Raw genomic sequence first — 27,352 nt, forward strand, 5'->3', positions numbered from 1 at the left:
TGAGTTTGGTTGGGAAGTAGCAGCGGCAGCATGTCCCTGCTCATTCTCCCAGAAATTTTGTTCCAGCTATAATGTTCCAGCTCAGGACGTTAGGAGTTTAAAAACACCTGAGCTGCATTTTGAGGCTGAATTTACAACCTAAAAGCTTTCCTTGACTTTACTTTTGGCCTCCTTGCCAAGATAAATAGGCTGTTCTGAGCATGTGACCGTGGTGCTTTGTGCTCTGCCTCAGCTCTTGTATAAAGTTTGTGATTATGCTCAAGTGTTAGTCCTGGTGGCCGTGATTCTGCATCTGTTCTCTTCAGCTTGCTTTCAGATCAGAGTTACTGAGACTGTGTGTGTCAGTGGTTGCTCTGTTTAGCACAGTCCCCAGCCTCAGGAAGAGCCCTCTGGTATGTGAAGAGAACATGCATTTGCTTTGTCACCTGCACCAGGGAGCTTGCTATTACTTAATGCCTTAAGGCTACCTCAGATTTCTTCTGAAAGATGGATTTGGCCAAGCCTGGTCTCTTGTGTAGGTTTTGTAACACTTGGATAGAAAATGAAGAGTTGTTTTTGAGGTGAAGCTGGTTGGTAACATTCAGTCACTGGTGACTTGAGCAGAATCTTTTGACCTAGGATGCACTTTCTTGAAGCATTCCTGTTAATAAATAACATTTTATGTGTGGTGGGGGTTGTGAGTAGTGTTCAGGTCAGTAAAATATGCCTGGACTTTGATCTCAATCTCATGCCTTAGATGTGCTAACCATTTTCTGAACAAGAAGTGAACATTGATGTTCTTGAGATGAATATCTTGTAGGTCATCTTTAAAAGCATGGAGCTGCATCTGCCTCAACAGTCACCCAGCAGTATCTGGCAGGGCTGTATTTGTCTTGGGCTGTGGCAAAACCTGAGCAAAGATTAGCTGTGATCCAAAGTCCACGTTCTGCTTGGCTTTGCACCTAGGTTTAGGGAAGCACAGGACTTTCTCAAACCGAGACTTTGTGTCCTACCAGAAATGAGACTTGACTTGCTGTCAGGATGTGGCTGATGTGGAAGTTGTTATGGGCTGCAGTTTGCCCTGCTGCTGAGTGCCGATGGCAGATTTGATCTGATTTATTGCCCTTCAGGTGCCTAGCCTTTCCAGCACATTGCCTCCTGTGAAAATGCAAACTCTTCTGGAACAGTGCAAGAATTAAAGCTTATGTTAGAATGATGGAATGGTTTGGGTTGGAGGTTAAAGATCCCTTAGTCCAACTTCATAGGCAGGGATTTCTTCAAGTAGATCAGAATGCACCAAGTCCCACCTGACCCTGACCTTGAACACCTTCAGTCTATCACAGCCTTCGCTGGGTATCCCATGTCTCACCACCCACATTGAAGTAAATGTCTTCCTTGCATCAGCTCTAAATCTGATCTTTCAGTTTAAAACCACTATCCCTTGTCCTGTCACTAAGTGCACTGGGTACAAGTGTCTCTACATCTTTCTCATGAGCTCCTTTGAAGCACTGAAGCTGCAATAAGGTCTCCCTGGAGCCTTCTCCTCTTTAGCCTGAACAACCCCAACTCTCTCAAGCTTTTCTGTTTAAGAGAGGTCTTGCAGCCCTCTGGTTATCTTTATGGATTTTTGGTGGCATTTATTGCAGGCCTCTTTTGAGACTGAGATAGTGTAGGTGATTTCTTTGCAGTTACTCCCTCTTTGTACATTCTTACCTCATTATACTGACTCCCTGAGAAAATTGATGGGTTTGCTGACAAAACATGTTCTGTATTGTTTTCTCTGTATTGTTTGGGGTGGGTTTTTTGGTCCATTGCTCTTCATAACTGTCTTAAATAGCTCTCATATTCTTTTATGTTAAGAGAAAGCTTTCAGCCTCATCTCTCAGAATTGCTTTATCAATCACCCATTTATTACTTTATCAATTACCCATTTCTGAAGGGAGGCTTTCTCCCAAGTTTATTATGCTCTGTAGTGGATTGTCTATGTTTCAGTCCATCACCTATAAATTATACTCATCCTTCTTGTAGGAAGTACAGAATAAGATGAAGAGCTGAAAAAGGAGGTAGCACCTGATAATCTGTTTTAGGAGCTAATTTTGTCTCCAAAAGAATTACAGCTTTTGTGCAGAGGAGAGTGACAGTAACCTGTTCATCTGCAGGTGCTGATTGTCATTAGCTTCTACTCCTGTGCCTTTAGGAAAGGGGCTAGGTCAAAGCTGGTACTGTTTGGAAACCTCTGGTTTACTCACTATTATTCTGATGTTAAAAAAAACCCAACCCAAACAATTGTCTATTTTTCAGTCCAGCTCCTCTACAATGGCCTGAGGTCAAGCATCTGAGGCTTCCTCCAGCCCTTCCAGCAGCCTTTGATGCTGCCATCTGCAGTGCTTAGTTTATTTGATTTGATTTGGAGCCTGAGTGTATATATTCTTGATTTTCTAAAGTATCTGTTCTGTTTTCCCTCTGATGTGTCCCAGGAAGTGGTGTTTGACAAAGTTTTCTTATTACTGGCCAGTAAAAACAAATTATCATGCAAATGTGTTCCTCTCTTGTGTCATTTATATACGTCTATATTTATCAAACTAGCAGCAGGAGGCTTTCTTGCTTGTCTCTGGGGGGACTTACTTGCTTAGTCGTGCCTCATTACACTGCAGTGAGAGGGTCACAGAGCTGAAGTTCAAAACCTGACAAGACAAATGAGTTCAAGGAAGGGGCTGAAGCTGTGAATTGGTTACCCCCTGGGAACCTTAAAGTATTTCTGAAGCATTCATGAGTGTGGTCAGAGAGAACAGAGTTACTGATGGGCTTAAGGTTACGATTCAGCTCTTGACTTTCTGTGTGGGAAGTGTAGGTTTGCCTAAACTTCAGGGGCTGAGCATCTGAAGTGCAGCTTGAGCTCATGTCGAAGTACAAAGCATATGGTGTTGCTGCTAGTCAGAGGAGGCTTTCTTCTTCAAGGATTTTTCAGTGGAGAGCTCTTGAATTGCTGCTCAACTGCCAAAACTTCAGAAGCATTCAAAAGGGGGGTTGCTTTTCTTTCTTTCTTTCTTTCTTTTTTTCTTCTTACATTGGTGGTTAGGGGTGTGCCTCTGATTTTCTTGGGGGGAAATGAACTTCCCATGGCTTTATCTGTGTTTATGCGAGTTAGAGTGAATTAGAATTCAGTCTGCCTCAGCCTCTTTCTGAATAAACTTGGCATGAGCCAGTGATGTGCCCTTGTGGCCAAAAAGGCCAATGATATTAAAAAGAGTGTGACCAGCTGGCTGAGGGAAGTTCTCCTGCCCCTCTACTCTGCCCTGGTGAGGCCACACTGGGGTATAGTGTCTGGTTCTGGGATCCCTGGATTGAGAGACAGGCAACTACTGTAGAGAGTCTAATGGAGGGCCATAAGAATGATGAGGGGACTGGCACATCTCTCTTATGAGAGGCTAAGAGACCTGGGGCTTTTTAGCCTGGAGAAGCATAGACTGAGAGATGGTCTTCCAAAGGGTGAGGGTCAAGAAGATGGGGTTGGGCTTTTTTTCAGTGGTGTCCAGTGATAGAACAAGGAGCAACAGGCACAAACTAGAAGACAGGAGGTTTGACTTAAGGACCAAGTTTTTTACCTTGCTTGTGCTGGAGCACTGGAAGAGGCTGCCCAGAGAGGCTGTGGAGTCTCCTTCTCGGGAGCATTTAAAAACTTGCCTCCCAGCCCACCTCCTGTGCAACCTGATCTGGGTGAGCCTGCTTTAGGAGGGGTGGATGAGATGTTCTCCAGAGCTCTCCCTTCCAAGCTCTACCGTTCCACAGATATGATGTAAAACACAGTGTATGCTTTCTTTAACTGGTACAGGCCCCTGCTGATGATACTTAAGTTGTGCTTTTAGCCAACATTCATGATAGTCTGCAAGGGATTCAGATTCTTATGCTGTAATTATCCAAATGTGTAGCTTCTGCAAATCAGAGTATCACAGAATGGCTTAAATTGGAAGAGACCTTAGAAATCATTTACTCCAACCTCTCTGTCACAGGCAGGGATGCTTCTCAATTGGACTCAGTTGCTCAGGGCCTCATCCAGCCTGGCCTTTAGCACTCCCAGCAAAGTTGTGGATGCCTCCTCCCTGGGCAGCCTGTTCTGGAGTCCCACCACTCTTGTACTGAAGAACTTTTTCCTGTAAGTTAGTCACTGGGGTTGTTTAGCCTGGAGAAGAGGAGGCTCAGGGGTGACCTCGTTGCTGTCTACAACTACCTGAAGGGAGGCTGTAGCCCGGTGGGGGTTGGTCTCTTCTCCGAGGCAACCAGCAATAGAACAAGGGGACACAGTCTCAAGGTGTGGAGGAGATGTTAGGAGGAAGTTCTTCCCAGAGAGAGTGATTGGCATTGGAATGGGCTGTCCAGGGAGGTGGTGGAGTCCCCATCCCTGGAGGTGTTCAGGAAAAGACTGGATGAGGCACTTAGTGCCATGGTCTGGTTGACTGGATAGGGCTGGGTGCTAGGTTGGACTGGATGATCTTGGAGGTCTCTTCCAACCTGGTTGATTCTATGATTCTATGACCAGGTATTTACATACCAAACCCTGTTTGTGGTAACTGATCACATTGCCTTCAAATATTCAGGAATCTAAGGAAGGACTTCTTCGATTTTTTTCCCCATTTGTGTAATCAGATTTTCTGCCTTTTTATGCTGAAGCTGGGGTCTGCTGTGTTTGGCAGACTTGAGGCTTAGAGGTAGATTTTGTGTTATCTTGCCCATAAAGCTCAAGGAGAAACTGATGTGTGTATAATCTTGAAAGAGAATAAACACATCAGTGCTTTTTATTAGGTCACCTGAAGATGAGCAATAGCTTGGCAGCAAGGTGCTTTGGGTGAGGAAATGGGGCACTCACTCAGGAGAGTAGAAGATTAGTGGGTGGGGAGGGCTGGAAATGACATAACTGGAGGAGAATTTAAACTTCATTAGCTTAGAGCCAGCATCAGTCTTCAAGAAGTATTTCTTCTTTTCAGATGTTTACACTTGGAAAAGGGATCACACAAGGTTGTAAACAAACACACTGTTGAAGTGCTAGCTGAATCATAGAATCACAGAACTTTAGAGGTTGCAGGGGACTTATAGAGATCATAGAATCAACCAGGTTGGAAGAAACCTCCAAGATCATCCAGTCCAACCTAGCACCCAGCCCTGTCCACTAAGTGCCTCACCTCCAAGGACAGCGACTCCACCACCTCCCTGGGCATCCCATTCCAATGCCAATCACTCTCTCTGGGAAGAACTTCCTCCTAACATCCAGCCTATACCTCCCCTGGCACAACTTGAGACTGTGTCCCCTTGTTCTGTTGCTGGTTGCCTAGGAGAAGAGACCCCCACCTGGCTACAGCCTCCAGCCCAACTTTCCTGCCAAAGCAGTATCCTGAAAGGGTTTAAAGTTCCTTGCCCTTGTTCAGGGTGGTTGTTGAACATGATTGAAGCTCACATGCCTGAGCACTGCTACCAGTGGGCACACAGTGTGGTCTCTCATGTGTCTCAGCCACAGGGATAGTGAGCTCTAGAGTTCACCTCATAAACTTGAACCACTCCTACTAGATCTGTCTGCCTGCTTTTCTGTGCTCTTTATACTTTATCATGAGATAGCTTAAGACACTTTTGATTCTGTGTTGATGCATTTACCTGCTTGCTGAGTTCTATTCTGTGCTTCTTTCTCCCTCCTCTCACTGCCTGCTGGTTTCAGTGGAGCTGACTTCAACAGTCTGGAAGAGCTAAGTTGAAAAACCTACTTCAGATCTCTTTCCTGGCCCTATTGGTTTTGTTTTGTTTTTCTCCTGTCCTTATTTCAGTTTTGTAATGCTTCTGAAGTTGTGGCCAGACCATAACTGTGGCATTTTCTTTCATTTTGACTTAAGCTTTCATTTTTCTGGTCTTGCTGAAATTTGACCTTATATTTTGGGGGTTGCTACTTTTCTTCTTCCTGCTATTACTGGCTTTGCTGTTGGTTGAAAATGCTTGTGCAGACCCGCTTGGAATACTTATTCCTTGGTTTCTCAGGAAGCTCCACTTGGGTTGTTTTAATTAACAAGGGTTGGAACAGAAACCTCTCTGTTAGCAGCACCTAAAATAAGAACAATCTTCTTGAGAGAACAGTGGCTTAAAAAGCTGTCAGAAAAGCAGGCATCATAGAGGAAATCATGAAACCTTGTTGAAACCAATATGAATCAAGTTTCTTTTCTCTGTGCCAAGAACCCACAGCCTCTGTGGTTAGAATTTTGCAAGCTTAAGAGTGGAACAAAATTCATGTTCTTCTTGTATGACAGCAGTTGCAGTTGGATCATCTAGTTGCAACCCTCCTGCATGGGCAGGGACACCTTCCACTAGATCAGGTTGCTCGAGGCCTTGTCCAGCCTAGCTTTAAATACCTCCAGGGAGGAAGCATCCGTGACTTCCCTGGGCAAGCTATTCCAGTGTCTCACTACTCTCACTGTAAAAGATGCTTGCAAAGCCTCGAGTATTTTTCTTAAGGCTCCATTTCCTGGTGGTGGCTGAATTCAATCACTGCTCTGTCCTTCAAGAGCGTTTTTTAGCTTGTGACACTATGTAATGGGTTGAGAAGTTACCAGCCAAGTAAAATTGAACACTATAGAGTAGTTCAGAAGGTCTTTTACAGCAAGCTAGATTTACAAGCATATACACTCACCACAGTTACATGTATTTACAATTTAGAAATAATACAGAGATCAAATCCTTTCCCCCAGACAGAGAAAACGCAGAAGGGGCTAACACCACCACCTTCTCTCCCCCCTGAATAGAAAAGCAGCAAGACTCACCTGTTAATTGGTTCAGTCAAGGTTAGTATTCAGCCTTGCACAGAGGAGCAGTGGAGGAGGTGGAAGGCAAAAGGCAAAGAAAGAAGAAATTGTTTATACATTGCCATTTTATCCCACTTAGCAAACCAAGGAATGATAGAGACTTTATTATTCTTTTCCATCCAATGCTCTAATTTATTTACATTCTACAGTGAATTTTTGGGAAAGTCCCAATTTCTCTTATGGGTATTTTCCAGTAAGCCTTAAACTACTACATCCTCCTCTATCACAATTTGCTAATAAAGCATGAAGTAGGTTTAAGAAAATGTAAGAAAGCAGAAGCCTGTGTCAGTGAGCAAAACAGAAGCCTTCAGGTGCTAACTGGGGGAGGTCAGATTCTAACTTTTGGCAGCAGTTTTGGCAGTGATTTCAGAGTTTTCTTTCTTGTGTGACATGGTTACGTCCGGAGCTGTGGCCACGCTGCTGGGGCTGTCAGAGAGAGCCTTGTTTTTAGTGGTTGTGTGACATATTGCTTAGGTACTAATTTGAACTAGTATTTTAAAAGCAAATGGTAGGCTTGTGAAGGAATGGAGGGTTGTTTATAGCCAGAAATAAACTCAGCTATTTAGCAAGTGTGCTCATGATGGCAGTTGAGCTCAGAGGTCAGATCTGGCTGAAAAATAAACACAAATCCATACAACTGTGGTGTGTATTGGAGCTGATTTATAGTATCTTAAGGGGGAAAATATGGCCAACAGCCTCTGTGAGTACAGACAGATGGATTTAACAGGATTTATCATATGATGCTGGCAATATATGATGAAGATGATGGTGTTTTGTAAAGTTCATGGGGCGTGGCAAGAGGTTTGGAGTAAATAGGAGTGACTGTGATTCTCAAAGCCTTAGAACATGAACTTTCTATGAGTAGTTAAAAGAAGTGAATATGCTCCATTCATGGGGGGGAAAGTGAGCCATGGTTACAGCTTTCTCTGTGTTAAATGTGAGGGAGCTGGGGTTGTTCATCCTAGAGAGGACACCAGGAGGACTTTATGATGCCTTCCAACATGTGAAAGAAGGGCTGGGGCTGGAAAGGGACTTTTCATAAGGGTGTGTGGCAATAGGACTACAGGGGAATGATGTTAAGCTGAAGGAGAGTAGCTTTAGACTGGATCTCAGGGAGTTCTTCATTATGAGGGTGGTGGGACTCTGGAATAGGCTGCCCAGGGAGGTCGTGGATGCTTCCTCCCTTGGGATGTTGAAGGCCAAGTTGAAGGAGGCCTCGAGCAGCCAAGAGGCATCCCCTTGGTGGGGAGGTTGGAGTAGATGATCTGTGATCTGCGCTAGATTGCGTGGTGCTGCTCTGACAGTGGGGTTGGACTTGGCCATCTCCTTGGGTCCCTTCCAACCTCTAGTATCCTGTGATCTCTGAGGTTTCTTCCAACCTAAGCCATTCTGTGATTCTATGATTCTGTGAAACCTATAATTTTGAATAGCATGAACTGCATGAGTAGGTAAGCTAGTCATCTTTGTTAAAATGTTTTTGAGCTTCTTGCCTCCTGAACTGCATTTGGGGGGGGAAATATCTGGTTAGCTAAGTACATTTAAACAGAAACCAGACAGCAGCACCAAACTATTGCTATTATTTTCAGTCTCTCCAGACTGCTGCTTCATTTAAAACCAGTTTGATTCAGCCTGATGAGTCCTTGCTTTAGGATTACTTCTAATCTTCTATTATTTCGCATTAAAGTTAGCAGCAAATTGTTTTAATCTTAGACAAGATGCTCAGACCAGCAGCATTCCCACACGCTCACAGGAAGCCTTTTCCTTCTCTTCAAACCTTTCAAAACTCCTCAGAGACAGGAAAAAGCAGGTCATGTGCAGCACATCCTGACAGATCCTCTGTGGGACAAGAGTAGCCTTTTCTGCTCCTGGCTGTACAACTTTCAGATGGGCTGATGTCTCTGTGTCCTCACTGCTGTTTATGGCAAAGAGATCTGCAGCTTTCTCTGGCTGTAAGACATCTTGGATGTTATTTTTCCTTCAAATGTGGGAAAAGAAAAATGTGAGATGTGTTTGTTAGCTTGCAGACTCTTGGAGTTTGCTGCCAGTGCTTCCTTTGCTGCTCACCAAGCTCATTTCATTGATGATGAGGGAGGCAAGTTACACCTTGGTGATAAAAGATACTTTTCCCAAGTTTTGGAATCACTAAAACCTGTCACTTTTCAAGCTGTGTGGACTTTATTCTTATTAGAACTATGAAGCTGCTTTTACAAAAGGAAAAAAAAAAGTCCTACTTCAGCATATATAAATGGCACCATTACTCATTCAGAGTGTGCCAACCCTGGCAGCTTGCCTGGGCAGCTCAATGAGCATTGCATGCAACCAAATACCTCTTTAATCGGGAGCTTATGTAGCAGCATAACTTGAGGAACCTTGAGGTTTCAGTATCTTGGCCTTTGGATCTGTTCCTCTGAGACAATTTTCCTATCATTTTTGTTTTGGTAGAAAATAAGGATGGTGCTCCCTGTAATGTTACAATATCAGAGGAGCTTATGGTGTGATAAACTAATGGTGACTGAAGCTGTTTATGGGCTATCTAAAAAGCTGTGTGCCCACTCACATGAAAAGGATGAGCACCTTCTTTCATCTCTTCTTTCATCAGACTGGAGTTCTGCTCCTGTATCCAGTCCTGCATCCAGTTTGATGTGTGCCCTTTACAGAAGTTCAAGTGTTTAAACACTAAATTAGCTACAGAGAGCCATCCTTTAGGCATATGACCCACTGCATGCACACACATATCGGTATCTATATCATCTGTATCTATATAGGGCATAAGAGGTTCCATGTGAACCTGAGGAGGATTTTTTCCACTGTGAGGGTGACAGAGCACTGGAACCAGTTGCCCAGAGAGGTTGTGGAGTCTCCTTCTCTGGAGATACTCAAGAACTATCTGGATGTTTTCCAGTGTGATCTGCTCTAGGTGATCCTGCTCTGGGAGGGAGGCTGAACCAGATGAACTTTTGAGGTCCCTTCCAGCCCCTGATATTCTATGATTCTATCTCAGTCACCTGTCATTTATATCACCTATGTCACTTATATCATCTATATCTACGTCACCTACGTTAGAAGTACACGTTCTTATTTACCCTTAGCTTTGAATCTGTCTCATACTTCTATTTCAGTTGTGAGAGAGGCTCTTTTTTTGGTTCAAAAGTTAGGGAAATTAGGCAAAGTACTGCAGGGAGCAGTCTGTGGACCTTCCCCCAAATCAACCTGTTCTTAAATCTTCTCCATCCTCCAGTCTGAGGGTGTCCTCTGTAAGCAAGCCTGCAAAAAAGGCTGGGCGAATCTTGTCCTGACAGACTGTAGGCTGGCTATTTCCACTCTGAATAAACATAACAGATGAGAGTCTGTTTAATGAATCCTGATAGCTTACTAAATTTGTATACAGCTTTTGTTTGATTGTTGTTGTTTATTTCTTTATTTTCCTTACAGGAAACACTAGGCAGATCCCACCATGGAGGACGGGAAGCCCGTTTGGGCTCCACACCCAACTGATGGGTTTCAGATGGGGATGATTGTGGACATTGGCCCTGACACCTTAACTATTGAACCTTTGAACCAGAAAGGCAAGGTAAGTGTCACACAAACAAAGGAAAAGTGAAAAACCTTAGTTCAGCTGTTTGCCAAGTCTTTGCCAATAGCTACAACTGCACACAGTCTAAAGGAGGGCAAAGGCAATTTTCTCTTGTAAGTCTGGCTGAGGCTCTCAGTTTAGCTTTAGCTTGCCTTACAAATGAAACATCCCACTGATAAGAAATGCTTGCTTTCTAGCAGTTGTCTGCATGTGCTTGTGCAAGACATCTCCTTTCAAGAGAGATGTTGAGGTGCTGGAAGGTGTCCAGAGAAGGGCGACAAAGCTGGTGAGGAGCCTGGAACACAAACCCTATGAGGAGAGGCTGAGGGGAGCTGGGGGTGTGCAGCCTGGAGAAGAGGAGGCTCAGCGGTGACCTCATTGCTGTCTGCAGCTACCTGAAGGAACATTGTAGCTAGGTGGGGGTTGGCCTCTTCTCCCAGGCAACCAGCAATAGAACAAGGGGACACAGTCTCAAGTTGTGCTGGGGAAAGTACAGGCTGGATGTTAGGAGGAAGCTCTTCCCAGAGAGAGTGATTGGCATTGGAATGGGCTGCCCAGGGAGGTGGTGGAGGCACCGTCCCTGGAGGTGTTGAAGCAAAGACTGGATGAGGCACTTAGTACCATGGTCTACTTGATTGGCCAGGGCTGGGTGCTAGGTTGGACTGGATGCTCTTGGAGGTCTCTTCCAACCTGGTTGATTCTATGATTGAATCTCCATAGTCATTTGATTCAATGATAATTTATTTTCCTAAATAAGAGACTGGTTAAGGCTCTGTTGCTGAGCCTAGCTTCTTTCTTTTCCCTTACATGCACGGAGTGTTCTACAGGGTGTGCTAGGCTCTGGCTGAGATGAGAGATCTCACTGTTAGTCTGGTGAAGATTGAGAGATGAATCCTCTTACCTCACACGTGGTGAGAGGTAACATGATGTCCAACAAAGATCCTGTGCAATTGCTACATCAAATTAAAGGCAAAATGAATGTGACTTTGAATATGAAGCCTTCATTTGCCCTAATTAGTGTGTTCCTGCTGCTTCATTTATCATGGCATCTTTCAGATTCAGAATGTCGTAACTAAATGTCAGTTTTTACAGGAAGCATCTTGTATCTATCAATTATCCTAAATCACTTGCTCAACACCCTGGTTTTTACTGGCAAGAATGAGATCAGGCACTGTCTCCAGAAGTTGTGATCTTGATATTGGTGAATATGTGATACAGATCCACAGGATGGTTTGGGTTGGAAGGTACCTTAAAGATCATCAAGTTCCAGCTCCCATACCATGGGCAGGGACACTTCCCACTAGAGCAGGTTGCTCAAGGCCTCATCCAGCCTGCCCTTGAACACCTCCAGGGAGGGGGCATCCATGACCTCCCTAGGCAACCTGTGCCAGTGTCTCACCACCCTCACTGTAAAGAATTTCTCTAAAGAATTTCTTCCTAATATCCAGTCTAAACCGACCCTCTTCCAGCTTAAATCCATTCTTTCATCTTACCACTGTGTATCTTTTCTCCTTGCTGTACCTTCAAGTGTGGAAAAGGCCGAATGTTCTTTGTAACATCCTTTTTTCATGTCAACAATAATAGAGAATGTAGTAGTAGTCACAGGTCAAAAGGTTATGGAGCAGTCTTTCCTTTTGGGAAATGTTCAAGAGCTTTTTTTTCCCCCCAGCATCTTGGGAGAGGAAGTTGGGTTTGCTTTCCTTAGAAATAGAAAGCAAGTCCTAATATCTGATTTTTGTATCTGAGAGAGAAAGTCTGTAGGTTTAGCAGGAGACATTTGTAAATTGAAACAGAAAAAGGCAATAAGGAGATTTCAGAGTCACTTTTTATTTCTAACATACACTTCTCTCAGGAAGTGTGTGTGTGTGTGTGTGTGTGTATCTGTAAGGTTTTTTGTATGTGTGTGAAAACAAAACTTGTTCCTAAAATACAAATATTTTCCTTCAGGATTCAATCTCTTTTTGTCTAGAAAGTTTGTTATTCTGCTGTTGGCTGTTTTCTTGAATTAATTAGTTCATTTAAGGGCTTAATGTTCACTCATCTAAGGGAACAAACACTTCACAGTTTGAATACCATAGAAATTACAGTCTTATAATTTTAATAATCAAAATTCTATGTATTAACAGCAGCAGTGTAAAACATTTTCCTGATTACCTTCTCAGCCTTTTCAAGGTACCATTGATTTCTTTTTATAATGAAAGGTTTCTCTTTGCTTTTTGTCTTTTTAAGAAGATCCTCTTCTTGTGCACTCAGACCATTCATTTGAAGTGATCAGCATTAATACCCATTATTATCAACTCTGTTTACTTAAAATGATAGTTCAGAAGTGCTCTCCAATAAGGAAGAGTGATGCAGCAGCTCCAGAGTTGCTCATGATAATTACAGGGAGGAGAAGAGTAACCTGATCTTGTAAACATATCTGGGCAGTCTAACTAATTATTATTTTTTAATCTGGGTCATTAGCATGTCATATATATTCTTTGTAGGCACTGCTGGCTTGCCAGAGATCACAGGCTGAAAAGGAAATGTGTATGCATAGATTTCATTATTGCTTTTTATATTGCTGAATGGTTAAAGTGTCTTGTTAAGAGCTACAGTAAATGCTGCAAGGCAGCAGTTTTGTCATGCCCTAAAAGATTCCTTCCCTCCTCCACCCATGGCTAGCTCTGGTGTCGCAGTGACACCCCATCAGCTCTGCCTGCTGAGCTGTGTGTGACACAGCAAATGAGGTCAGAGAACTGATCCACCTGACGTGGAAAGTTTTCAGGAGAGAAGCAAGCAGTGGCAAAATGATGGAGGAGCTGAGACCAGCATGGCCATAGATTGCTTTATATTGTGAAACCAAGCTAACCCGGTCCAGCCTGGGTGAAGGCAGCTGGCCAACACCCTGACTTGTGTAAACCAACAGGAGCAGTTTAGGGTAGCACAGCTCACACAAAGTTAGTAACAGCATTTACATTTCTGTAGGGAAGCTGTGTGTTTAAGCAGAGCTGGGGATCAGAGTCACCCAGCCTGCACCACACAAAGAAGAGTAATCCAAGCTGCAGGAGCTTGTTATCAGAACTGAGGATGCATGTGTTACACGATGGGAGCTGCCCCCTGACAGCTAGATCATCAGCTTGCAATGCTGATAAATGCCAGGACTGGAAAGAAAACAGAGACACTGGAGAATGATTTGCTAATGGGCATGGTGCTGCCTAGGGCTGGAGCACTGCCCTGAGAATGGGCTCCCGATTAGACTAGGGGGGTCAGTGCTGGAGCCTTGGCTCATGTCCCACTAGAAGCTGCATGCCGGTGTACAAGGAAGGAGGTGGGCAGAAAGGCAGGCAGCTGTTAAACGTAGGTGGTGTTGCATTTACACTTCTCCTTGGAGTGCACTTTCCTGAACTTCTGGGAACCCTACCTTCAGATCCTGTTGATCTTGTGGTGTTGCTTGATGCTGTAACAGGGAGAAGAATCTCTGACAGTGAAATTGCCAAATTTGGTATACTCCTTCTGTGGAGATAGTTTATCCAAATGATTAGGAAGAGGTACCCTGGTGGGACTTGCACCTTACATGCCATCCCAGGACCCTTCTTGTACCTCTGTGCAAGTGGAGGGCAGGCATGCCCCAGAGTATCACAGAATGTCAGGGGCTGGAAGTGCCCTCAAAAGCTCATCCAGTCTAACCTCCCTGCCTCAGCAGGATCACCACAGGCAGGTTCAGCAGTGATGAGTTTTTGGCAGGCTGTTGTGCTGCAGTCACTCACTGACACCCTTCCTGCCATAAGTCAGAGGCTCTGTGCCAGTTCTGAAGGGTCATGGAGGGCTTTATGTGGCACCTGCCCTGGTATGCTGTGAATAACCAGAAAGGTATTTTTCTGGGCTAAGTATAAATGAATTAGTGTACTTTGAAAGCAAGGATCAGAATGTCCAAAGTTCAGTTTCAGGCAAAGTGTGAGGTTTTTTTAGGAGTGAGCACAACTTCCTTGCACAAATGAGACAAGTTCTGGTCTGCCTCACATACCATTTGGACTGCTTTAGGTGGATTTGTGAAATATAGCTTAGAGTAGGGATGTCTCCTGCTTGTATCTGGAAGCTATAAAAGGAGGCATGGTTACAGGTGTAGGATTACATGGTAGAAAGAAGATCCTGCTTGAATGGAAAGATATCTTTTTTCACTCATCTAGTTTCTGGGAGAATAGTTAAGATTGCCATTGGATTTCAAGGGCTGCCTCGTTACAAAGAGAGGGGAAAAAACCTGCAGCCCCCCATAATGTTCTTTTTTGCCTTCTGTTTCATAAGATGAATACCCTCTCCATTTCCTTATAACAAGTTTGGCCTATGCTGTACCTTAATGCAGAACTCTTCAGCTAAATGCCTGAACTATTTAAAAATCATTTACTGGAAGGAGAAAAAAGGCAAAAATGAGAAAATGTCAAAAATTTATTTAGATTAAAAAAAAAAAATCCCTTTGCCTCCCCTTTTCCCCTCCTTTGCCTCCCCTTTTCCCCTCCTTTGCCTCCCCTTTTCCCCTCCTTTGCCTCCCCTTTTCCCCTCCTTTGCCTCCCCTTTTCCCCTCCTTTGCCTCCCCTTTTCCCCTCCTTTGCCTCCCCTTTTCCCCTCCTTTGCCTCCCCTTTTCCCCTCCTTTGCCTCCCCTTTTCCCCTCCTTTGCCTCCCCTTTTCCCCTCCTTTGCCTCCCCTTTTCCCCTCCTTTGCCTCCCCTTTTCCCCTCCTTTGCCTCCCCTTTTCCCCTCCTTTGCCTCCCCTTTTCCCCTCCTTTGCCTCCCCTTTTCCCCTCCTTTGCCTCCCCTTTTCCCCTCCTTTGCCTCCCCTTTTCCCCTCCTTTGCCTCCCCTTTTCCCCTCCTTGCCCTTCCCTTTTTAGTTGCTAGACCTGGGGTACCTTGCCCATTTGCCTATTTAATCCATTAGATTTTGATAGCAATTCTGGCAGTACTCAGAGCTCTGCACATCTAGCTGGCATTCTCACCTACATAACAAGTACTCCACATAAAGCAGTAGTGTGACATGCAAGAGTGAAATTCTTTGTTGCTGTAGTCGAAACTGAGCTTCATGTTCTGATCTACAGTCCAACAGATAAATGCCCACTTGCAGATAAGCTTTCTTCGGTTTGCTTCTTTGTTTGCTGCTGAAATATTCTAGAAATTCATTCAAAAGTCACACTAAGTGGCAAAAAAATGGAGTAGGACATAATGCAGCATGATTATTTTTTCTTTTTCATTATTTTTTTTCTTCTTCCTTTTGCCTTTTTTTCTCCCCCTCCTTTTTTTTTTGGCATTGAAATTTATCTGGAATCAGAAGGCAGAGTGGTGAGGACCTTGAAAAAGCTCTTCCTGTTCTGGGATAGAGCTGGTGTGGCTGGCTTTAGATACATGAAATGTTAAAGTCTCAGAGATTCATGAAAGGTCTAGAGAATAGCTGCACATCATTGTCTGCTCTCTTGTGGGGGAAAAATAGTCTGCTGGTGGTTAAACTTGGGTTGTACCTCAGCAGACAAGAAAAAAGAGTGACATTAGATTCCCATGAAGCTGCTCATGCTCCTAAACTTTTCCACTCTTTGATGCACAAGGAACTGATTATGTACTCAGCTGCTGTGTTCAAATCTATCTTTATCCAGGGGGATAGACCTTTATCTGTTGCATTCAAATATGTCTTTAGGCAAGGAGATACACCTTTATCTGTTGTGTTCAAATCTGTCTTTAGCCAAGGAGATACACCTTTATCTGTTGTGTCCAAATATGTCTTTAGCCAAGGAGATACACCTTTATCTGTTGTGTTCAAATCTGTCTTTAGCCAAGGAGATACACCTTTATCATTGACAAACTTGTAAGAAAGTGATGATGTTAATGTGGTCTAAGTGCACTGTTGTGAGAGGGAGGAAAGGTGGAGGAGGATCTCTGCCCTGCTGTAATTCTCAATAGCAGCTGGCAAAATTTCTGAGGTAGGTGAAGACATCGTGGTCCTCCATGGCTCCACCAAGCTCTGATAAGGGGTATTTTGGAGGAATTTGGTCTGATGGATGTCATTGAGCAGATCCATTTCCCATAGGAAAGCTTCTTGTGCATGTTTTTTCTGTGTCAGATCCTGATAAAGGGATGACAAAATATTATGGCTACCATTTGCATACTTTATGATAACTTTGTAGGGAGAGGACTTCATAGACTTACTGTTTTCTGCCTGCAGCAATTGGTTCTGCTCTGAGACATTTTTAGCCTTTTCCACTTCAAAAGGAGCTGGAATTTGTGGCTGGCTGTCCATGGTGATGTCAGCTACAAGAGCTCTCATATTGTGTCTGCTCTACAGAAGCAAAGATGAAGCGATTCATTATCTCCTAAACTTCCATCTGAGATGTTTCTCCTGGGATTAACATGCTGTGTACAATGTTAGACAAGCAAATATGTTTGTTTATTAAGGTCATTCTTTAGAGGCAGTTGGTTGCCTTTTCAAATATTAGGCTAGACTTCTTGTCTCCGTGTCCATGGGGAAAAGGAGACTCTGCCTTGCAGCAGCACGATGGTGTTCAGCTGGCACAAGAGGGGTTTTGTTCATTAATCTGTAGCTCAAACAAGCCATTACTGCAATAAACAAAAAAGCATCATTAAAAAAACCTGCCTCCTACAATAATTTTGGTGCAGAAGCTATAGTGTGTGCATCCTGGGATGTTTTCCTTCCTTTTTACAGCAATATGTTTTTTGGAGAATAAAGACAAACCAAAGTTGCTTTGATTATAAACTTTTCCAGTTGGATGTGGACACTTGATTAAATGACTGTTTTGTGTAACTGGAATACGAGGGTAGAAGGAAGGTCTTATTTGACTTTAGTATTGGTTTATTGAAGAAAAAAAAGCAGATAACCACCAGTAACCAAAGCTTAGTATTTAAGGATACAGAGGCTGTGTATTGGACATGAATATTTTAAACAGGAATGTTTCAAAACCACATGTGGTGGGGCAGGTCCAGAGGAGGCCCACGGAGGTGGTCAGAGGGCTGGATAACCTCCCCTATGGGGACAGGCTGCAAAAGTTGGGAGTGTTCAGCCTGGAGAAGAGAAGGTTCTGGGGAGACCTTATAACAGCTTTCCAGTACCTGAAGGGATCCTACAAGAAAGCTGTGGAGGGACTGTTTACAAGGGCTCATTGTGATAGGATGAGAGGAAATGGACTGAATGTGGAGGAGAGTCGATTAAGACTGGGTATTAGGAAGAAATTCTTTCTGGTGAGGATGGTGAGACACTAGAACAGATTGCCCTGGGAAGTCATGGATGCCCCTCCCTGGAGGATCACAGAATCAACCAAGTTGGAAGAGACCTCTAAGATCATCCAGTCCAACCTATCCCCCAGCCCTATCCAATCAATTAGACCATGGCACTAAGTGCCTCATCCAGTCTTTTCTTGAACACCTCCACTACTTCCCTGGGCAGCCCATTCCAATGGCAATGGATGTTCAAGGCCAGATTGGATGAGGCCTTGAGCAACTTGGGCTAGTGGAAGGTGTCCCTGCCTATGGCAGAGGAGTTGGACCAAGATGATCTTCAAGGTCCCTTCCAACCCAAACCATTCTATGATTTCATGAATCTGTGCTAATGACAGTACAGTCCTTTGCCTGAACTAATAATTTGCTTTTCATTCTTCACTCATCTTAGCAAAACTGAGGAAACTGTGTCCCCTTTGTTACACTGTTGTTCCCTTTGCAGCACTTTGTTTCTAATCTTTATTTTTCTATTCCACAACATCACAACATGACATGCAATTTTGGACATGAGCATCAGCTCTTATTGCAATAAAAATCTACCCATTAGAGTGGCTGCATTTTTGTAACATAGAGTAGTAATGTAAATGCAGAAGCACTTTGTTTCTAATCTTTATTTTTCTATTCCACAACATCACAACATGACATGCAATTTTGGACATGAGCATCAGCTCTTATTGCAATAAAAATCTACCCATTAGAGTGGCTGCATTTTTGTAACATAGAGTAGTAATGTAAATGCAGAAGCTCCTCTCTGCATCTGATGTCGGGGTTTGAGCAGGGCTGAGTAACTGAACAGACTTAGGTCATTCTGGTAAGGAGGCACAGCTGCAGAAAATGGCTTTGGGGAGGCTAGTAGAGAAGCTGAGAAGTCAGCTGCTATCTGTAGCTGAGCCGTGCAAGGGGGCCTCAAAGAGGGGGCAGGCTGGATAGCCCTGGGAAGAAGCAAATGTTGTGGCTAGCTGCACAAAGAGGGATTAAGGGGGGTAGTTGGTCAGGTCTGCCTCTCTATGTGTGGACAGCCCTTACTCTGCTTTGTGAGCCTATCAGAACTACGCACGCCCCTGTACTGAACTCCACAATATAAGCACCATGCTTAGCTTCAGTGAACAGATTGACCACCTGTGCACCATGCTGGTATGAGCTCGTGTCTTTCCTGCTCCTGTGCAGCCTCACTCAGATCAACTCAACAAGCCACTGACTTAGAACTTCCAGTGCTGAAGTACAAAGCTGGCAACTTCATTTTACACCATGCACAACTGCAGTGCCCTCTTTTCTACTGTCGCTTCAGACATCTTTAGAGTCTGTTTCTACAACTACCTGAAGGGAGGCTGTAGCCAGGTGGGAGTTGGTCTCTTCTCCCAGACAACCAGCAAGAGAACAAGGGGACACAGTCTCAAGCTGTGCCAGGGGAGGTCTAGGCTGGATGTTAGAAGGAAGTTGTTGTCAGAGAGAGTGATTGGCATTGGAATGGGCTGCCCAGGGAGGTGGTGGAGTCGCCGTCCCTGGAGGTGTTCAAGAAAAGCCTCTACAAGGCACTTAGTGCCATGGTCAGGATGACTGTCTAGGGCTGGGTGCTCGGTTGGACTGGATGATCTTGGAGGTCTCTTCCAACCTGCTTGATTCTATGATTCTGTTTTTATAGGAATCTGACATTGTTAACATATATATATATATATTTTTTTTTTGCCAAACAGACTTTCCAGGCTGCTATCAATCAAGTGTTTCCTGCGGAAGAGGACAGCAAAAAGGATGTAGAAGATAATTGTGAGTTATGAATTTAAAAATAATTATGCACTTGAAAAAAAATCTGTTTAGAAGAGAGTATTGTTTCCTTACAAGCTTCCTGTTTCTTCCCTGTAGTCTTTGTTTTGCTTCTTCACTTGGATTCATGGATAGTCTCTACTAGTTCTTTAATGTGCTGAAAGTCAGTCCATTTTAAACATGATTTATGGTGATTTTTAGTTTTCAGATGGATGTTTTAGAGGGACTGGAACAGGCTGCCCACAGAGGTTGAGGAGTCTCTTTCTCTGGAGGCTTTTCAAAATGCATCCTGGACATGTTCCTGTGTGGCTTGCCCTAGGTGATCCTGCTCTGGCAGGGGGGGTTGGGTTAGATGATGTTTTGAGGTCCCTTCTAACCCCTAACATTCTGTGATTCTGTGATAGTTACACAATTTCCACATACAACTGTAACCTAGCTTCAGATAGATAGGATGTCACCTAACTGCTTCAGAGTCAACTGCACTCGGCATAAAGGGAGTTAACTGTGTCACAGAATCACAGAACATTAGAAATTGGAAGGGACCTTTAGAAATCATTCAGTCCAATCCTCCTGCCAAAAGCAGGATCACCGATGGTAATCTGCCCAGGAATGCATCCAGGCAGGTTTTGGAAGCCTCCAGAGAGGGAGACTCCACAACCCCCCTGGGCAGCCTGTTCCAGTGCTCCATCACCCTCATTACAAAGAATTTTCTCCTCATGTTGAGGTGAAACATTCTATGTTCAAGTTTGTATTCATTGTTCCTTGTCTTATTACTGCACACCATGAAAAAGAGATTTGCCACCCACTCCTCAGATATTTATAGACATCGATCAGATCTCCTCTCAGCCTTCTCTTCTCAAGACTAAACAGCCCCAGGGCTCTCACTCTCTCTTCATAGAGGAGATGCTCAAGTTCCCCAGTCATGCTCTCTTATTGTGCAGCAGAAGAATTAGTTACTTTACCAGCAGTAGTACCCTGTTTCTCAGAAAGCATTCTCATGGAACTACAGGTAGTTGAAAAGAAATCTTAAGTTTTCCTTCTCAAAACTAGAGACAGGAATCTGGACCCATTGGGGCCACTGGAAAAGGAAACAGGTCACAGTGAACTGGTTACAAGAGTGCTGCCGGAGAAGGAGTTTTGAGGTGGACTTTTTGGCTAGGACTTTGAAAGTTGTTTAGGTGATTCCTGTTCTAGAATAGGGGTTAGTATTTATATCCCATGACAGGAAATACAGCTGTTACAGCTGCTCCACGAGGAACAAAAGGATGAGAGCTTATATTTTTGCAAACCTTGTGTGTGTGTTTAAACTCTTCAAAGCTGCTATCTGTATTCTCTGCATGTGATTGTAAGGGAAATGTGTTTAATTTATGGACCTGTCACAGTGATTTTACTGACATGTCCTGGCCCCTAAGTCTCCTTGCCAGGGAACTGGAATTGGGAATGAGATTATAGACATAATTTGAGATTCCAGCAAAATACTCTTGAATTAAGTTAAATGTTCTTCCTGTCAGGGAAATGTCTTCTTTGGCTTACTGAGTAAAACATAAAACTTAGAAATATTTTGTCCAATAGTCATAGAATCATAGAATCAACCATGTTGGAAGAGACCTCCGAGATCATCCAGGCCAACCTAGCACCCAGCCCTATCCAGTCAACCAGACCATGGCACTAAGTGCCTCACCCAGTCTTTTCCTGAACACCTCCAGGGATGGGGACTCCACCACCTCCCTGGGCATCCCATTCCAATGCCAATCACTCTCTTGCCAACAGCTTCCTCCTAACATCCAGCCTATACCTACCCTGGCACAACTTGAGACTGTGTCCCCTTGTTCTATTGCTGGTTGCCTGGGAGAAGAGGCCACCCCCCACCTGGCTACAGTGTCCCTTCAGGTAGTTGTAGACAGCAATGAGGTCACCCCTGAGCCTCCTCTTCTCCAGGCTAAACAACCCCAGCTCCCTCAGCCTCTCCTCATAGGGTTTGTGTTCCAGGCCTCTCATCAGCTTTGTTGCCCTTCTCTGGACACCTTCCAGCACCTCAACATCTCTCTTGAATTGAGGAGCCCAGAACTGGACACAAGACTCAAGGTGTGGCCTGATCAGTGCTGAGTACAGGGGAAGAATAACCTCCCTTGTCTTACTGGCCACACTGTTCCTGATGCAGGCCAGGATGCCACTGGCTCTCTTGGCCACAAATCCTCTCTGTATGAAACATTATTTTGAGCCTTTTCCCTGAGTACCCTCACTTTTTGCTCACTAGTTGAGTTTTATCTTCCTGATGTGTGAAATCCAAGTCAATTTTCCTTCTCTGTCACAGATTCTTTGTGCTCAGCATCATTAAGCATCTTTAAGAAAAAAACTTCATAAAATAGTGGTTGCTTTTTTAGCCCCTCCTTAGGTGGTTTTGAACAATCCTGAATGACTTGGTTAATAATACACTTATCATTCCAACCTGTGCTTTAGTGATTAACTCTCTTCTAGGAAGTAGTTTGCTGAACTGTTACCTTTTTTTTTCACACTCTTAGTTTTCCATATCCCAGATACAGTAGCTGCAAGAGAGACCTTTTTTGAGAATCTAGTCTTTCCTCAAATCACAGAAACACAGAATTCCTTAGATTGGAAAAGACCTTCAAGCTCATTGAGTCCAATCATTAGCTTCACACTGACAAGTCCTTGACTAACCCAAATCCCTCAGCACAGCATCTCATCACTATCAATCGCTATGGTTGGAAAGGACCACCAGGATCATCCACTCCAACCTTCATCCCAGCATCCTTAACCACTAGACCATAGCCTCAAGCACCACATCCACTCTCCTCTTAAATACTCCCAGGGATGGCAACTCCACCACTTCCCTGGGCAGCCTGTTCCAGTGCCTGACCACCCGCTCAGTAAAGAACTTCCTCCCAACATCCAACCTAAACCTCCCCTGATGCAACTTGAGGTCATTTCCTCTTGTCCTGTCATTAGTAATTTGGCAGAAATTGGGCTAGCTCTAGTGACAAGACTGGTGAGTGGGCTGGAGGGAAAGTCTGATGAGGAGAGGCTGAGAGAGTTGGGGGTGTTCAGCCTGGAGAAGAGGAGGCTTAGAGGAGACCTTACAACTCCCTGCAGCTGCCTGAAGGGAGGCTGTAGTCAGGGCATGTTTTAATGGATTGATGGTTGGACTTGATGATCTTAGAGGTCTTTTCCAACCTTAATGACTCTGTGATTTTAAGTGGTGCTGATACCAGGTTTGCCAGTATGGTAGCCACTTTACTGTAACTAGGCAAGGTGGTGTTATGCACTTGAATTTTAAGGGGTGAGAAGAAGAGGATTGAGCATATTTGAAAACAAAGGCTATGAGTAGTGCCCTCAGTTGGTTTAGAGATCATCTTTAGACTATTTTACAATGGGAACTGGTAATGACTGCTGTAATTAAGGCTGCTAACACTGCCCACTGCTCTATAGCTGAAAACAAGCACCAGCGTTGCCACAATGTGAACCTGTATGGTCTGAGACTTTGTGCAGGTGCATGCTCACTGCCTCGAGCCACCACCTTGTAACATTTTGGCAGAGTTGGTTCAGTTATTTTATATGAATAAGAAATGTAAAGCTAGGTTTGGCTGTGTTTAACAGATTTTTTTCCCCTGAGTTTTATGGAGAAGGCCTAGTAGCAAGAAAATTCAGAGCTGAAAGGTTGCGCTGGTGTCTCGTGTTGCAGTGCTGCTTGGTGCTGCCTTCTAGGCAGCATTTCCTGATTGTGTCATTGAATGCAAACATCTAAAAATCACCAGAAGCCAGCAAGTTATTTCAAATGGCATTTAGGGTCACGCCCCTCTGGCCAAGATTGGAGAGGAGACCTAGATGGAAGGAATTAGTGTAAGGGATCTTGGTAGGCACTGGTTTCTGTGCTGATGGGCCAGCATGGCCAGAGGTATCACCGTGTTCATCTGAGGCTGGTAAAAGGGAGATTACACTGAGCAGGGTCTGTTCTGACACTTTATTCAGCAGTTTGTGTAGCTGCAGCTGTACAGTAAAGAGCAGGTCTATGTTTTTTAAGGCAGTTACTGAGTCAGCAGTATAGCACAAAGAAACAGGATTAAAGTGTAACCGGGGAGATGGGAAACAGAACTCTCCTTCTTAATCCTAAGACTTAGTTTTTCAGCTGTACATGAAGATAGTTCTGAGCTCTTAATGGTGTCTGATTGTCTTTTACCTGCAGGTTCCCTTATGTATTTAAATGAGGCCACTCTCCTTCACAATATCAAGGTCCGGTACAGTAAGGACAGAATTTACGTAAGTACTACGTGCCATGGCAGGCCTTTGGGAAGAATCAAACAAACAGTTGCTTCCAAGTCAGGGTTTTTTTTTCTCCTATGATGAAAACAGAAGAGAAGTGGCAATATTGGAAGGTTAGGAGGGTTTAGACCTGCCCTTTTTGGTTCTTTCTTTAACACTCTATCTTGGTTATGATCTGAACCACATTAATGTGATTTGCTAATTTTTAGCAGACAGAGCAATAGATTTGTCTCCACCTGGTTGCACCTGTGCACCCCTAGCACACACTGTGTATCACAAAAGTCTCTTTCTACAGGCAACCTACTTCACCAGTAGTGTAGCTGTTAACAAAGGTGGTTTTCTTTCTTCATTATTTTTGAACGAAGCACAGGTGCTGTCTTTGACACCTCTTAGCTCAGATGTCCAGCTTAATCTTTTATATTGCTATCAAATTGCCTAATTGTACTTAATGAATTCTGGCTAAATTACATCTTGTCCTTGCCATCTGCTGGGCCACTGACAGCTGTGAAACAGAAGAAAGAGAAGAGTTTGCTTTCTTTCTAATAGAAAGCTGGCTAGCAATAATAACAGACATCTCTGCATAGTTTTTTCAGTGTCTGTGGTAAAATAATCAATATTTTTGGTAGCTATTGTTCTGAAGTAAGTTAAACCCTTCCGTATATAATAGATATAATGTGCATAACATATATAACCCAACTGTAGTCCTTCTCCTTTGTTGCAGTTAGCTTTACGTAGCTGTAAATGCTGATGCTGACATCAAGCATCAGCTTATCACAGTATCACCAAGGTTGGAAGAGAACTCATAGATCATCAAGTCCAACCCTTTACCACAGAGCTCAAGGCCAGACCATGGCACCAAGTGCCACGTCCAGTCCTGCCTTGAACTGCCCCAGGGACGGCGACTCCACCACCTCCCCGGGCAGCCCATTCCAGTGTCCAATGACTCTCTCAGTGAAGAACTTTCTCCTCACCTCCAGCCTAAATCTCCCCTGGCGTAGCTTGAGGCTGTGTCCTCTCATTCTGGTGCTGGCCACCTGAGAGAAGACAGCAACCTCCCCCTGGCTACAACCTCCCCTCAGGTAGTTGTAGACAGCAATAAGATCACCCCTGAGCCTCCTTTTAAAACAAGACAAATCAAAGTGGCCATTTGAATGCTCTTCTAGGAAAGCAGGAATTAAAACATACAACCTGAAAGCTTGAGGAAATACAATTCTAAATCTGCTTGGGGTGTTGAGGTTTATAAAGCCTTTCCTCATTATAAAACAAATACTACAATTTTTTTCTCCTGAGCAGGTGTGTGTTCTGGAAGGGGGAAAAAAAAGGGTCAATTTATATTCCCTTGTAACTTTAAGATATAGATGAAATGATCTTTTTTTTTCCCTTTGTAACTTTTAAGATAGCAATTGAATGAGCAATTTTTTCCCCCTTGTAACTTTAAGATAGAAATTGAATGATCAATTATTTTTTTCTCCTTGTAACTTTTAAGATACAAATCAAAATGAGCAATTTTTTTCCCCTTGTAATTTTAAGATACAAATTGAATGAGGAATTCTTTCTCTTGTAACTTTAAGATGTAAATTAAATGATCAATTATTTTTTTCTCCTTGTAACTGTTAAGATATAAATTGAATGAGCAATTATTTTTTTCCTTTGTAACTTTAAGATAGAAATTGAATGAGCAATTTTTCCCCCTTGTAACTTTAAGATAGAAATTGAACAATCAATTATTTTTTCTCCTTGTAACTTTTAAGATAGCAATTGAATGAGCAATTTTTTCCCCTTGTAACTTTAAGATAGAAATTGAATGATCAATTATTTTTTTTCTCCTTGTAACTTTTAAGATAGCAATTGAATGAGCAATTATTTTTTTTCCCTTTGTAACTTTAAGATAGAAATTGAATGAGCAATTTTTATCCCCTTGTAACTTTAAGATGTATATTATATGATCAATTATTTTTTCTCCTTGTAACTTTAAGATACAAATTGAAGGAGCAATTCTTTCTCTTGTAACTTTAAGATGTAAATTAAATGATCAATTATTTTTTCTCCTTGTAACTTTTAAGATCCAAATCAAAATGAGCAATTTTTTTCCCCTTGTAATTTTAAGATAGCAATTGAATGAGGAATTCTTTTTCTTGTAACTTTAAGATATAAATTAAATGATCAATTATTTTTTCTCCTTGTAACTTTTAAGATACAAATTGAATGAGCAATTTTTTCCCCTTATAACTTCAAGCTGTAAATTAAATGATCAATTGCTTTTTTATCCTTGTAACTTTTAAGGTCCACATCAAACGAGCAATTATTTTTGTTTCTTTTTGTTTAATGCTGGTCATCAGTGCTTGTTACTAGAAGGAAAGCTAATACTAGTACTTTTAACTCTTGAAGAAGTGTTTTCCTTCAGTGAAATAAGTGCTGAAAAGAACATCTCAGAGAGCTCATATATTTTGTCTGATCGAGCCATCTATCAGGATAGTGCTCGAATTTGAGTTGTCTAGAGGATAGAATCAGTGATTAAAAAACCCTAAAGAAGTTCTTCGAGTTGAGGATTTATCTGATTTTCTTCAGGCCTTTTCCTGCAGATCTGCTTTTTGTTTTCTGTGATTCAGACATCTGTTCCTCCTTGTATGTAATAACCAAGCTATACATGTTTTTGGGTTTTCTTCAGTCTTCCTTATCCTGTGGAAAGATAAAAAGCAGTCCTGGTTTGAGATTCTTCTCAAATTCCTGCTCTGTGAGAGAACATTTGCATTCAGTATTTCTCATTGTGGAAGCAGCCATAGCTAATTTCTCTCAGCTGAATGCTTTTATTGCCCGTCTTGAGCGCGTTCCCAGGCAGGATCCTGTTAGTCCTTCCTGCTGAGTTGTTTCCATTAGATATTGAAAAGTTATCTTCCACACTAGGGGAAAGTGCATTCTACTTGCCAGAAGCTTAGTTGATTCACTTTGGAGGAGGAGGCTGTGGCGTCCTATCCTTGATCCAGTAACTTGGACAATAGGAAACAATTTAAAAAGGGATTGGGGGAAAGGTCAAATTCAGGACATACTCCACAGCTCAGTGGTTAGGAAATTGTCCTGAGAGAATTTGATAGAAGTCCTGAGAAGATAATTAGAGGAACTCTAAAAATACATCCCTTCTTGCATCTGGGTTAGCTGGAGAGAGTTGTAAATGCACTTGTTATACTTAGGCTGTAGTCTTCAATAGTAATAGAAAATTACTGTTAACCACTTGATTGGATGCTAGCTCATAATTTGCTGTTCATTGTTTTCTTCACAGACCTATGTAGCCAACATCCTCATTGCAGTGAATCCTTATTTTGACATCCCTAAGTTTTATTCTTCAGATACTATTAAAAAGTACCAAGGTAGATCATTGGGAACGTTACCACCGCATGTGTTTGCTATCGGTATGTACTGAGCCTGTGTTTGCCTTTTGCAGAACAAGTGTTAAATACTTGGCAGTAATCCCTAAACTGCCACCTTTAGCAGTAATTAATTTACATAAATACTGTAAAATAAACTCACTGCCTGCTAAAATGACAAAACTTTTCATCCCTGATGTGCATTTTGAAGAACTTGGAAATCACCAACCCCCATTAGGATTATTTTGCACCTCCAAGGTTTTATGTCTAAGCAGTTTCAACATAATATACAACCATTAAAAACAGCAAA

General features: G+C 43.0%; 1 protein-coding gene across 6 annotated transcripts in view; it reads left to right on the plus strand.

Annotated features, from left to right (window-relative positions):
* Window positions 1-27,352, plus strand: part of MYO6 (myosin VI) — a 117,870-nt gene that overhangs the window by 20,310 nt on the left and 70,208 nt on the right. For all 6 annotated transcript variants that reach the window (XR_010306986.1, XM_064164234.1, XM_064164235.1 and 3 more), the window contains exons 2-5: window positions 10,248-10,386; window positions 19,336-19,405; window positions 23,604-23,677; window positions 26,958-27,087. Coding sequence is in view for 5 of the 6 variants with exons in the window: in XM_064164234.1 (XP_064020304.1) it covers window positions 10,270-10,386; window positions 19,336-19,405; window positions 23,604-23,677; window positions 26,958-27,087 (391 nt within the window). In the remaining variant the exon portion in view is untranslated. The remainder of the gene's footprint in view (window positions 1-10,247; window positions 10,387-19,335; window positions 19,406-23,603; window positions 23,678-26,957; window positions 27,088-27,352) is intronic.

The sequence above is a fragment of the Pogoniulus pusillus genome, chromosome 25 (assembly GCF_015220805.1).
Source record: "Pogoniulus pusillus isolate bPogPus1 chromosome 25, bPogPus1.pri, whole genome shotgun sequence".
Classification (NCBI taxonomy): domain Eukaryota; kingdom Metazoa; phylum Chordata; class Aves; order Piciformes; family Lybiidae; genus Pogoniulus; species Pogoniulus pusillus.